The sequence below is a fragment of the Heteronotia binoei genome, chromosome 6, assembly GCF_032191835.1.
Source record: "Heteronotia binoei isolate CCM8104 ecotype False Entrance Well chromosome 6, APGP_CSIRO_Hbin_v1, whole genome shotgun sequence".
NCBI lineage: Eukaryota > Metazoa > Chordata > Lepidosauria > Squamata > Gekkonidae > Heteronotia > Heteronotia binoei.
In genome coordinates, this window is record NC_083228.1 from 109,122,407 (window position 1) to 109,135,362 (window position 12,956).

A 12,956-nucleotide genomic window follows, 5' to 3' on the forward strand; every position below is an offset into this window, starting at 1 on the left:
ACTTCTGTAATTAAACTTGTGTTTTTGTATTGCTGGGATCCACATTTAGTTGACAGTAGAAATATAACCAATACTTTTGACTAAATCAAGAGTCTGGAACAGAAGGTCTAACAGCTGATTTACCATTTACAGGATTTGGTGAAAAGCCATTTGATGTATGCAGTCAGAGAAGAAGTGGAAGTACTGAAGGAACAAATAAAAGAATTAGTTGAAAGAAACTCTTTACTTGAACGAGAAAATGCACTGTTAAAATCTCTCTCAAACAATGATCAGTTATCCCAACTCTCAACCCAACAGGCCAACCCTAGTAGCACTTCTCAACAACAAACAGCGATAGCACAGCCTCCGCAGCCAACGCAACCTCCGCAGCAGCCGAATGTCTCCTCAGCATAAAAGCTCTCTTGCCTCGAAACTGAAAGCAATCTGTCCTTGTGTGCCACTGGTGTTCTTTCCACTTTATATGAAAGCAAGTAGCCATGCTTCAGTTGTGTGTTTTGGCCTTTTCAGTATTAGACAATCATTCTACAAGATCTTTTCCCTCACTGAGATGTCATACTGCACAGTTGGTGTCCAATTAAGCCATCAGTGCACAAGGGAAATGGTAGAAGGAGTTATAATGCAAAAATCTGCATTTATTTGGTGCGCATGAGTGGGGTCTTTAAGAGCTTTGGTGAGGCTCTTCAAGGTTTCCATTACTCATGGATTGCTTTGAGCCTTGCTTTTCCATGTAGTAACAACTCATCTTTAGAGCCACTGTCCTTTCAATTACAAATAACATTTGCCTACATTAGTTTCATTTATTTGTGTTTTATTTATTACAGGGCTGCTATTCATAATGTACATGAACAATGTCACAGAACTTTTAATTTTTTTAAAATAAATGTAAGTATCAGTAAAAAAAAATGATAGACAGGATTGAGTTTAATAGATAAAATGTTTAGGCAATAATTGAACAAAAGAATCCTGGCATATTTCTAACACTAATGGCAATTTACCTTTTGGTATTTATTTTCAGTAGTTAAGACCCAGCTTGAATGTAAATTTTTGTATAGTGTAAGTATGAAGACCATAGTGCATCTGTACAGGTAGTCACCAGTCATTGTGAGATAATAATTGATGGGCTATTTTGATGAAGAAAACTTTGCTCATTTCTGTTTCTACTTTCTAATAGAGAAATTGCCATGATTCCTCTGCTTTTTGACATTTCGTATTTTTTTTTTTTTGGGTGGGAATAAAAAGCTGTGAAATTGTTCAACCTACTTTGTAACCAAAGAAGCAAAGCTGTGTAATTGAGTTTTTATTTTATAATGCACATTCTTTATGTATTTTTATTTAGTGTTCTCATTCACATTTTTCTTTGCTGTCTAGCATGATCTGCATGACCTATAATCTTTGAACCACTTTCGTACCTCATGTTTTATCCAGCACTCTTATTGTGATATGTAATAGTCTGTGAACAATGTCAAATAAAAAAGAAAGAACAGCTAGTGTTGGTGGAGCTGAGCTGGTGTGTGTTACACACTAGTTTAAAAAAAAATGAAGTGAGCCATCTTTTGTTCATTTAAAATGGTGTTTTGAATTTCGTATGCAGAAAACGTTTTGTTACATTGCAGATTTTAATGTATTTAATAAATGCAACATGCAGATTAAGTGCAGTGTATACTGAGTATTTAAATTAAAATGTACATTTCATAAATACAGTTTCAAGAGACCATCATTTGTGTATACTAACGTAGTATGTCAGAAATTGATGTACAATATATTTTAACACTTTCTGAAATTAAACTGCAGTTTTGTTGAAAGATCTGGCTCCACATGTGTTCAGAATGTGAAGATAGCATAGTGTAAAATATACCTGAAAAGAACTGATTATTGAAGGAGATGGCGAGCAATCCTGATGAATCAGGTCCACATGGAATCCTACATGGGCCTATTCATTGGGCCTTGACCTAGGATGTGGTGTTAGGATTGCACTGTTTCCTTAATTGAGATGAGGATTATCAAATATTCATCATACAGTTTTTGTTGGTACCTCAAATGTTTAATAATCCTTCATAGGTTTGTTTTCTTAGGCCTGCTTCATATTTAATGCTTGAACCTGCTATTAGGGACAGAGAGTGGGCTATCAGTGGCCATCTACATCTGCTTCTCTGCACCTAAACTTTCTTCCTTATCAAAATGGGATACCCTGACTTTTAGGAGCACAAATGGTTTCATTTTAACCAAGGATGACGAATATTGTTGATCTTGTGACATTGAATGGGGTAGGGGATAGGGTGCTGCCTGTTTACAAACCTGAATTTTGTATTCTTTGTGTTTCTGTAAATAAACGGGAGAAACATATTTTAAAGCAGTTAGTATACAGTACTCATTTAATGTGTGTAGAATACCTAAGACACAATATACTCTTAAGTGTTCCAGCATCTGAGAAGGATTTTTCACTATATTTTATAGTTCAACTCATGTTTTCCATTGTAGTTTCATGTAAATTTAAATACTGCATTCTTAAAACCCTCCTAGCTCACTGCCTGTGGTTTTAGTAGAGTGCAGATGTCTAATGAAGTAATGCTAATAAACTCCCTGCAAAGTCTGCCACATCTCTAAGACCATACCACTGAGGCAACAATTCACACATGTCTTTTGTAGCATCTAATTTAAATGGGCCTTGGAGAATTGGCAAGTTACCAATTGAATACAACACAAAGCACTGCTGCTCTGCTTGCCACCCAGTGCTCAATGAACTAAACCCTGGAGATGGTAGAGTTTTTTGGAAGGGGGGTGTTACCCCCTTTAAACTTCATTTTGGGCAATATTCCAAGAAGCTGATGTGAAGCAAAATGTAGGCATTGCTTAAAGCTGAAGGCAGGTAAATAACCTACATTCCAGTAAAAACAGCGGCTGCTTGAGTTTTAACAAGCACAATTTATCCATGATCTGCCCAAATACATTACTAAGCACCGAAGGGGTCAGTGGTCCAACTCTGGATTGGGTGACAAGCCTGACTCAACAATGGTTTTTCCTGTAGAAAATCTTTTGTGCTTAATTGAACAACCTCTATGTGAATTGCTAAATAATGACAGTGGCAAAGGTATGCTCGTAAGTTAGAGATGGCCTTGGTGGAATGTGGGTTGTATGCCTTTTGTTGGCTGCTACTAAGAGGGGCTCAGCATTAAACAACACAGGGTAAAAGATTTTGTACAACTTGAAGTACAACTGGATCAAGCTACACTGTGCTTAGCCTAATTATGGTTTTATTAACTAGTGTAAGGGTGACTTGTCAAATTTCATGTTTGTGAGGAGATTCTCTCCCCTCCCCCCATTCTGGAGCAGAAGTAATAGAAGTCCCACTCTGTTGGTGGAAGTTTTCCTGCAGGATCTGAGCCACTGTGTTGAAATATTTATATATTTTATAGTCTGCTTTTTTTTGCAGACTCAAGGAAGATTATGCTATTAAAACAATGCAATAAGAACAGAATAAAATACAAACCAACAGTGAATAAATTGGAGAACAATAGGTTGGATTTAACCTAGCATTTCCATCAGTGCAAGAACTTCTGCCCATAGAGCCCAGTTCCCAGTGTCCCCCACCTCCTGTAGCAGCCCAGAATGTCCCCTCAAATCCTGTTCTTGGGGATGAAAAATAATGATGGGGAGGAGGCATTCACATATGAGAGTGGAAGAGAAGATTACGGCACATCCCAATCTCTAGTAGGATCGAGAACATAATGTCTGCACCAGACCATTATTAATTATTTAAACTTCCTTATTTCAAGGTAAACTTGCTGTGTGACCCTTATAGTCTAGACATGTTTTGGGCCACTACAGGGGTCTGTGTTGCAGCTGAAAGGTGAACAACAATGAAGTGTTTGTGGGATCACAGAGGACTTTTGTGGTGCTCTCTTGCTCTTTTTCCTGTTCCCAGTTCTTTACAATTCTACAAAAAAAAACGTTTTTACCCCTTACACCAACACTGTTGCTGCAACTCATCAAGACCAAATAGATCCGTTTCCAAGTTAATTGCTGTGCATATGATCAAAGCTGGAATAAATGATAACCATTGACATAGGGCCAAGATTTACATCTCAATTCCAAAATAATTTAAAATGTTTCCTTTGCTTGGCGAAAGAAGAGTTAGGGCCATGGAGAGAAATGCTATTGTTTGTTTATATGTGCTGTTGCTAGTCTTCATTCATATCAGCCAGCTCCCGATGGTTGCAAAGCCGGTTGCAAAGCCGTCTCTTTGTGTTCAGTGTGACAGCACCAGCTTAGTCAATCAACTGCTGCAGTCAGTGTTTGCATCACATGGTAGCTGCTAACAAAGAAAACAAAACCTTTTGAGCATTTGTGGGGGGAGGGTTTCTGTAATATGAATGCACAGAGAGGAGCCATGCCAGCTGCTCCCTGCTTCTGGGTCTACCTGCCAGTTGGGGGCTTTTTAGCACTATTCAGCAATACCTTCCAGCTGTCTGTGCATGTGAGAAAACAGCTTCTGCATCCCCCCCCCCCCAAAAAAAATCCTGACCAAAAAGGATACTGGTACTAGACAGAAGCCTTGATGCAGGCAAACAGAAGTAAGGACATCAGTTCCTCTGTTCATCTTACTGCTATTGGCTTTGAACAGGAGACTGGATAAAATCCTGGTGGTTCTTGAAAGGTAGGAAAATGAAAGTGAGAAGGGCTTGATTTCGCACATTAAATTCCGTAGGACTATTAACCTCTTAAGTACAGTAGCTTTGGACATGGTTGAGGGGCAAAATGTCCTGAAGGTAGTCCTTACAGAGAGGAGCTGAAGCTTGGCTACAGCATGCAGACATTCTACACATTTCAGCTTCATCCCTGGTATCCTTAGCTGAGAAGCATTTAGGAAAGGTATTAGACAACTTTATGGAGGATAGGATAAATTTTATGTTCAGAGGTGGTGGGAGAAAACAACACAAGAGATCTTGGTTCCTGTGTCCTTCTCATAGGCCTAGAACAGGGGTCCAAAATCCCCGGGCCACAGACCGGTGTCACCCAGTACCTATCCTTTTAACTGGAGGTGCCAGGGACTGAACCAAAGACAGTCTGCATGCAAAGTAGATGCTGTATCATGGAACCACAACCCTCCCCCTGATCTACATATCAAGCAGCATTATACTGAGTCAGGCTATTGATCTTTCTGGGTCAGTATTATCTACTCTCAGGCAAGCAGCATGTCTTCAGAGTCTGAGGTAAAGTTTCATGGGTGAAAGCAATTCGATGTTAAGCTTCCCTGCACTGGAACCCAAGGTTTCCAGTCCACTGTGCCCGCTGAATTGAAAGAGGACTTGGGAACCTCTGAAGAAGGAAACGTGAAAACAATAGTGTCAAACAGGGAACATTATCTGGAACTGTCATTCACAAAGCAACCAGTTATTCCATCAGCATGAGTACCCCTCAGATCCTTAGAACAGAGAAGTTTCCTTTCTTGCTACAGCCCCCAGTTTTTTGCTTGTTTTTGGTTCCAAGTCACAACTGACTTAATGGCGACCCAGTGGGGTTTTCAAGGCAAGAGATGTTCAAAGGTGGTTTGCTATTAGCCCACCTTTGTGTAGAGATCTGATGACTGGGCTATCCAGGGCAGGGCAGTCTCCAGTTACTCGCTGGAAAGCTGCTCCTAAGCAGTGAGTGAGAAGGTCAAAAACAGACTGGGGTGGACTTAGGGTTGCCAACCTCCAGGAGATGTCTAGAGATCAGCAGCAGAGATCAGTTCACCTGGAGAAAATGGCCACTTCGGAAGGTGTATTCAACTTCAGAGTTTTATTTCAATACAAGATCAGCTCTGGAGAACCAGCAGTAATAGTAGGGGGCAAAGGTGTATTCGATGGCATTATATCCTACTTAAATCCCTTCCCTCCCCAAACCTCCACCCTTCTTATGCTCCACTCCAAAAATCTCCAGATATTTCCCAACCTGGAGCTGGCAACCCTAATGGGGGCAGTGGTGGGATTGCCATTGGAAAAATATTGTTTAACATCTCCCCCTTGCATGAACTCTTGCAGGAGGTGGTGGGCAATCGCTTGTTGCAGTTTCTCATTCTGGATCCTGAATGAACATGAAGTCGTTAACTAACTTCCAAGCAGCAGAGCAGTTAGTATATAAAGGGACAGTTGTCAGAAGGAAGAGAAATTTGCCGACCCATGCTTGCTTTGAAGTAAACCTAACAGCAGAAACTTGCTGACATGGATAGAAAATATAGCGCCATTTCAAGTGCTGTATGGAAACCCATTGTAATCCTTGCAGCTGAGTGCTGAGAAGAGAATCCATCAACAGCACCAAAAAAATCATGTAGGACCAACCCAAATAATATTTTGAGGCCTTTTTATGGCATGCCCTCACCTTGTGTTTTATTGAGTCCCCAACTGTCTACCTTGTGCTTTATCTCCATCTGGTGGTAGGAAGGTTTAAAACAAACTTGCATGGAATCCATCGTATTTGCATGGAAGCTCTTTCTCTCTCTGTGATCAAGCATTTAGCATAATGGATAGAATTCTTCTTGTGAATTTGGGAGATTTGGACTCAGTATTCTGTTGGATCCTATCAACTTTTCTTTTGGCACAAGACAGAGAAGGGGAACTCTTTTGACCTCTGAGAAGGCTGTGCTGTGGATCATGGGATCCACTTGGACAATGCCAAAAGAGTGCGCTAGAGCTCTAGCAAGGAGGGACTAGTCAAACAATGGCTTTTGAGCTACGTGCAGTAAGTATCAACAAGAGAGCTGGTAGGATCCAACCTGTAAAGGTTGATGGGTGGCCTCGGGAAATTTTCATCCAGTCCACAAGTTTGCTTGTCTGTGAGGTAGGGTTACCCAATTGCCTGGAGGGGGGGGGGGGGAATCCTATTCCAGTGTTGTAATTTACCTCCATGCCTTGAAAGGTTTCAGCTGCAGATTTCCATGCATTAACCCTCCATTAAAAGAGACAGGCCATTCTTCTCCAGACTTTTTGGTAACCCTGTGTGAGGATCAAATGGGATCTACCTGCTTGCAGTCTCCTGAGCTTCTTGGATGATGTAATGTGCAAATGGAATTAAATCTATGTTCACAACAGTAACTTAACAGCATTAGTCTTTATTGTATGAGTAAGATGGGGGGAAGCCTGTTTCATCCTTTCCCACAGTGCATTCATCTATTTTTGAGAGGACAACTTTAATAGAACTCTGTTCATTCATTTCCATATTTATACGCTGCGATTCTTCCCCACCAAGACCTAAAGCAGCTTCCTCCCCCCCCTTTTATTCTCATAACCAGGCCTCATTTTGGACAGGAGCTCACAGAAGCAGAGCTCCGGAACCTCTAAATTTTATTGTGCTCTTTCTTTCTTACCTCCCGCCCATCACCGCTCCAATACTTGCTTCTGGGCTCCACTGTTCAAACCTGTGAGAATTTTGCTGAACTCTAAGATTAGACAAACTTTCTAGTATTCCCCCCCCCCACACACAAAAAAAATGGGAAACTAACCAAAACATAAAGCAGACAGATGGAAATCTTCATCATGCCACTGTGGCCACATAGGAGAAAGTAATTTAAAAAGTATGATGGGAGTAAGCTTTTATTAGGACAATTATAATTCAAGAAACATTTTAAGGTAGATGCTGAGCTGATATAATTTCGTACACCTTCCGGTGATGTCAGGGGTATGTGGCATGTGCAAATTAGTTATGCAAAGGAGATGTGCTAATGAGCTCTGGCACCTCTTTTTCTACAAAATGACCCCTGGTCACAACAACCCTTAAGAGGCAAAGTTGCCAGCTCTGGATTGGGAAATTCCCGGCAAACTGGAGGACTGGGATGTGGGGTTTGGGAAGGGAGGGAGGGATGGACCTCAGTGAAGTGTAATGCAACAAAATCCCCCCCACACAAAAAAAAATAGGCATTTTCTCTAGGGAAATTTAATCTAGAGCAGGGGTGTCCAATGGTAGCTCTCCAGATGTTTTTTGCCTACATCTCTCATCAGCCCCAGCCAGCATGACCAATGGCTGGGGCTGATGGGAGTTGTAGGCCAAAACATCTGGAGAACTACCGTTGGCCACTCCTGATCTAGAACTCTGTTGTAACTTCTCTTGATTCAACCTGGAGGTTGGTAGCCCTAGGTTAGACTGAGAGTGACTGGTCCAAGTTACCCTGCAAGCTTTCATTGTAGAGCAGGGATTTGAACCTGGGTCCCCTAGGTCCTAGTCTAACACTAACCCCTATACCACGCTGCTAAGGTGAACTCTAGGATATTCTCATATAACTTCATTGAACATAACACTTGTTCTGGGGAAAAGGCAGGAATTATACCACAAAGTCTTGAAGAAAAGCATGTGCATTCAGAAAGTAACTATTAAAAATCTGATCTGACTGTGCCTTCTTTCATGACTTCAGAAGAATAAATTATCTGAATGAAACTATCTGTGATTTTGAGCTAAACATGAATAAAACTGTGCCCATCCCTTATATGCTGATCATTTTTTTCAGTGAGAATGCGACCTTTCATTTATCCATTTTCCTGCAACTCTTTTCTGAGAATCTATGCTTACACGTCCTCTGCATTTCTCCACACTGATTTAAATTTAGCTGACAGACTGCAAAAAGCTGAAGCAATACATGGGCCCCCTTGATTAAGATCACTCATGAAAGTTCCTTGTTGCATACTCGATCCTTATTCTTCCTCCATATATCTGCCAGGACCTTCAGTTGCTATCAGAGCTGCTGTTGAGAGAAACTCAGTGAAATGTGTATTCAACAACCTCTGGCAGCATGTCCTGTGCCTATTGAGTGAAAATCTGAGTTTCCACTAAAGTCTCCCTTTGCAGATCACACTGTCCTTTCCCTTCATCACCTTCATTTGCACTTTCTCGAATGTTTAACATTCTGTTTCCTTCCTCACCACTGTGAAGCATGTTTCATGGGCACTGCACATTGTATCCTGTTTAAAGTACACATTCTTTTCTCTCAAACTACAGGGACTATTTGTGCATTTGGAGAATCAGGCATAAGGCATGTTGTTGCAGATCAAGCAAAAATTATGAAATTTTTTCAAAACCTGAAAGGAAAAGAAGAATAAAATGTTTTTTGTTACCTGCAATAAGATCTGGAGGGAAGGCAGCACAGCATAGACTGATATTGTCAGATCTCAGAAGCTAAGCAGGGTCAGTACTTAGATGGGAGACAGCCAAGGAAGACCCTGCAGAGGAAGGCAATGGCAAACCACCTCTGCTTCTCACTTCCCTTGGAAGGCCCTTGCTCAGGTTGCCCTAAGACAGCAATAAGATCTGATAGAATGCTGCAAGTTTCCATGGCATTTGAAGAGTTGATGTTAGGAAATGGAAAACATTTGACATGTTATATTTAGTATGTTCTCTTGGATTTAAAGAAGAGTCCCATGGCGCAGAGTGGTAAAGCTGCAGTATTGCAGTCAGAGCCCTCTGCTCATGACCTGAGTTCGATTCTGGCAGAAGCTGGATTCAGGTAGCTGGCTTCAGGTTGACTCAGCCTTCCATCCTTCCGAGGTCGGTAAAATTAGTACCCAGCTTGCTGCGGGGAAAGTGTAATGACTGGGGAAGGCAATGGCAAACCACCCCGTAAAAAGGTCTGCCGTGAAAATGCTGTGAAAGCAACATCACCCCAGAGTTGAAAACGACTGGTGCTTGCACAGGGGACCTTTTCTTTCCTTTTCCTTGGATTTAAGTTGTAAAGCTGCACAGGGGGTTATGAAAAAGTGGTGAAAAGATTTTACTGTCAGATTAGATTTTGTCCCTTTGGTTTACTAAAGTGTTTTTTTACCTTCTCAGATAGTTTTATAATGAGAGAAAATATTATAAAAATGGCTTACAATGGCATATTTCAACCAACAAAGTTGCTAAAATTTATAACACTGAAATTAACTGTTGGCTTTGTGAGGAAGCAAGTGCTTCCTTTCTCCATATGTGGAGGAGCTGCAATTGAGCTGGCAATTAGAAGATGGTAATTAAAACAATTTCATATGGGGTGGATATGGAAATCCTTCTTAATCCAGAAATTGTTGCTGTAGCAAAGGTGCCAAAAAGATTATAGCAATTTGTTCTGAATACCATTACTGCAGCTCATTTAGTATAGCCTTGATATTTGAAAAAAAAGTGTTGACCCCCACAACCAAGGGAATGGAGACAACATACGATGAGCCCTGCTGGATCAGACCAGGGGGCCCATCTAGTCTAGCATCCTGCCTCACACAGTGGCTAGCCAGTTACTCTGGACAGCCAACAACACAGCATAGAGCAGGAGTCCCCAATATGTTGCCCCTGGGTGCCATGGAACCTGCCAAGTGTTTTTAGAAAGTTGACAGATCCAGATGGGGCTTTTACTCAGCAAGGCTCCTGATTGGCTATTGGGGATTTGATTGCCTTTGCAGATGTTTTAATTTAATTTTGCTTTGGCAGCAGCTGCCACTACAGCACAAGGTTCTTCACTGTGTGTCTGAAGATAAGCTGTGGTAGCCATGTTGTGGCTGGCTCCGCCCCATGCAGCAGCCATTTTGTGGCTGCACTCACCACAGTCAGAATTCCAGGGGCACCCACAGGCTCAAATAGGTTAGGGACCTCTGGCATAGAAGCTGAGTCTTTCCCTTGATGTTGCCTCCTGGCACTGGTACTGAGGGCTACTGCCTCTGAATGTGGAGGTTTCCTTTATAGTCACCACAGCTGGTAGCCACTGATGGTCCTATATCCTTCATGAACCTTTTAAAGCCAACCATTACTGTGACCATCACTACATCCTTGGGTGGTAAATTTGACATTTTAATCAGTCATTGTATAAAGAAATATTTTCTTTTGACCATCCTGAATCTACTGTTCAACAACTCAAAAATTGCTGACACAAGCAAAGAAGGCGGATTTATTCACCACCCTACACTCTGAATCTCAGAGTAGCTTACAATCTCCTTTACATCTCCACCCACAACAGACACCCTGTGAGGTAGGTGTGGTTGAGAGAGCTCTCACAGAAGCTTCCCTTTCAAGGACAGCTCTGCGGGAGCTATGGCTGACCCAAGGCCATTCCAGCAGCTGCAAGTGGAGGAGTGGGAATCAAACTAGGTTCTCCCAGATAAGAGTCCATATTCTTAACCACTACATCATACCAGTTTTCCCAGATTATAGTCCACACACTTAACCACTACACCATACTGGCTCAATGCCATATGTTAATTAATTCATAGGGGAAGAATTCCTTGTTGCTCTGGATTATTCCAGTACAAAAAGTGATGGAATACAAAAATCTTGAATAGCTGTTTGCTGATGGGGTGGGCTGGATTAGTGCAATAGTTCAGATGAGCCCCGTGGCGCAGAGTGTTAAAGCTGCAGTACTGCAGTTCTAAGCTCTTGCTCACAACCTGAGTTCGATCCCTGGGGGAAGCTGGGTTTTCAGGTAGCCAGCTCGAGGTTGACTCAGCCTTCCATCTTTCCGAGGTTTGTAAAATGCGTACCCAGCTTGCTGGGGGGGAAGTGTAGATGACTGGGAAGGCAATGGCAAACCACCCTGTTAAAAAGTCTGCCGTGAAAACATGAGAGCAACATCACCCCAGAGTCGAAAACGACTGGTGCTTGCACAGGGGACCTTTCATTTCCTTCCCACATGCACCCCATGCACAGAAGTGGTCTGAAAGTAAGAGAGATGGAAAAAACTTCACCTACCCATACATTCAAGGATGGTGGCCTCACATTGAGAATCTAGCTGTAATATTGTGCCTCAAAGATTAAACTCCAAAGACTAACATTCTTTTGCATTTAAAATACTATTTGCTATCTAGTTGCTTCTAGTTGTCTGCAGGCCAGACTTAAGTATACTCATATTCATCTACAGAGCTAGAAGAACAGTATTTTATAGAATTTGTAAAAGCACAATAGTGGAATTGGCAGCCATTAGATTAGTTTTTTTTTTTTCCAGCTTTGCTAATTTATCTTGATGGTTCACCACCAGGCTGTTTTTGGGATTGTTTTCTTATCTGGAAGATTTTCAAACCCTCTATGGCTGACTAGCCAGGAGGTGGCAGCATTGGACAGCATAAATTTTGTTCAGCTACGTAGCTCCTAAATTGATGTGTCAAGGAAACTTGAATCCAGCAATGTGCAAGTGGAGTAGTTCTGCTTGTTCAAGATCTTGTGCAATGCTTAGTGGTTTCCGCCCACTATCTTATAATGCCCAGAAATTTCTTGCAGAACATTTTGTGCAAGTCAAAAAGTAGATCAGGATATGCGATGTTTCACTTAGTGCAAGGTGCTAATGTGAGCTTCTCTTCATACTTCTGCTTGTGCAAGGATGCTGGTGCATAAGGAACTCTTCTGGTGAATCCAAGCTTGAGGGGCTGGCATCTGCAAGTGCACTTCTGAAACAGACTGCAAAATTTGGTAGATCACTACTTATTCAGCATGAGGGCCGACTGAACTCTTTACAAAGGTATTCTTGCTGGGCTGGTCTGTCCACTAGGCAGCTGTAAGCCTTGAGGAGGCACCAACAAACGCTGTGCCTCCCACTCGTCTGGTTCAGTAAGCAACAGCACAGGAGATGCAGCTAGCCCCAGTGGGCAGTCATGAGGAGCCTTTTCTTTTCCTTCCTTCCTCCCTGCACTGGGAGGACATTGACAGGGTGGGGCTGGCCCTATTCCTCCTTCCCTAGCCCCTTCACCACTGCTCAAGAGGATGAGATGGGTAGGTCATGCATTTCTGCCCTGCCTTGACCTGGTGAGGAGTATTGGGGAGGGCAGCAACCTTTGTGTGGCACTTTTGCGGGTGGAGGGCAAGGAAGGCAAGTGCTACTGCAGGGCAGCTGGGGGAGTAAAGGTAGGCAGTGGCTTCTCCATGTGCCTTGGTGCAGAAGGTGGAGGACAACTGGTTGCCTAGGGTGCCAGAAGTGCTCAGACTGGAAAGGTGTTCTGGATTTCTGTACCTCTTAAGCACACAAAGGCCCAGTTCAGGCTGAG

At 42.2% G+C, this 12,956-nt stretch overlaps 1 protein-coding gene across 1 annotated transcript in view; it reads left to right on the top strand.

Annotated features, from left to right (window-relative positions):
* The window catches only part of TSC22D2 (TSC22 domain family member 2), a 58,229-nt gene extending 56,427 nt beyond the window's left edge, over nt 1-1,802 (top strand). Inside the window, exon 3 of the mRNA XM_060242337.1 lies at nt 133-1,802. Coding sequence (XP_060098320.1) covers nt 133-393 — 261 coding nt within the window. The 3' untranslated portion in view covers nt 394-1,802. The remainder of the gene's footprint in view (nt 1-132) is intronic.
* Nucleotides 1,803-12,956: the final 11,154 nt, after the last annotated feature.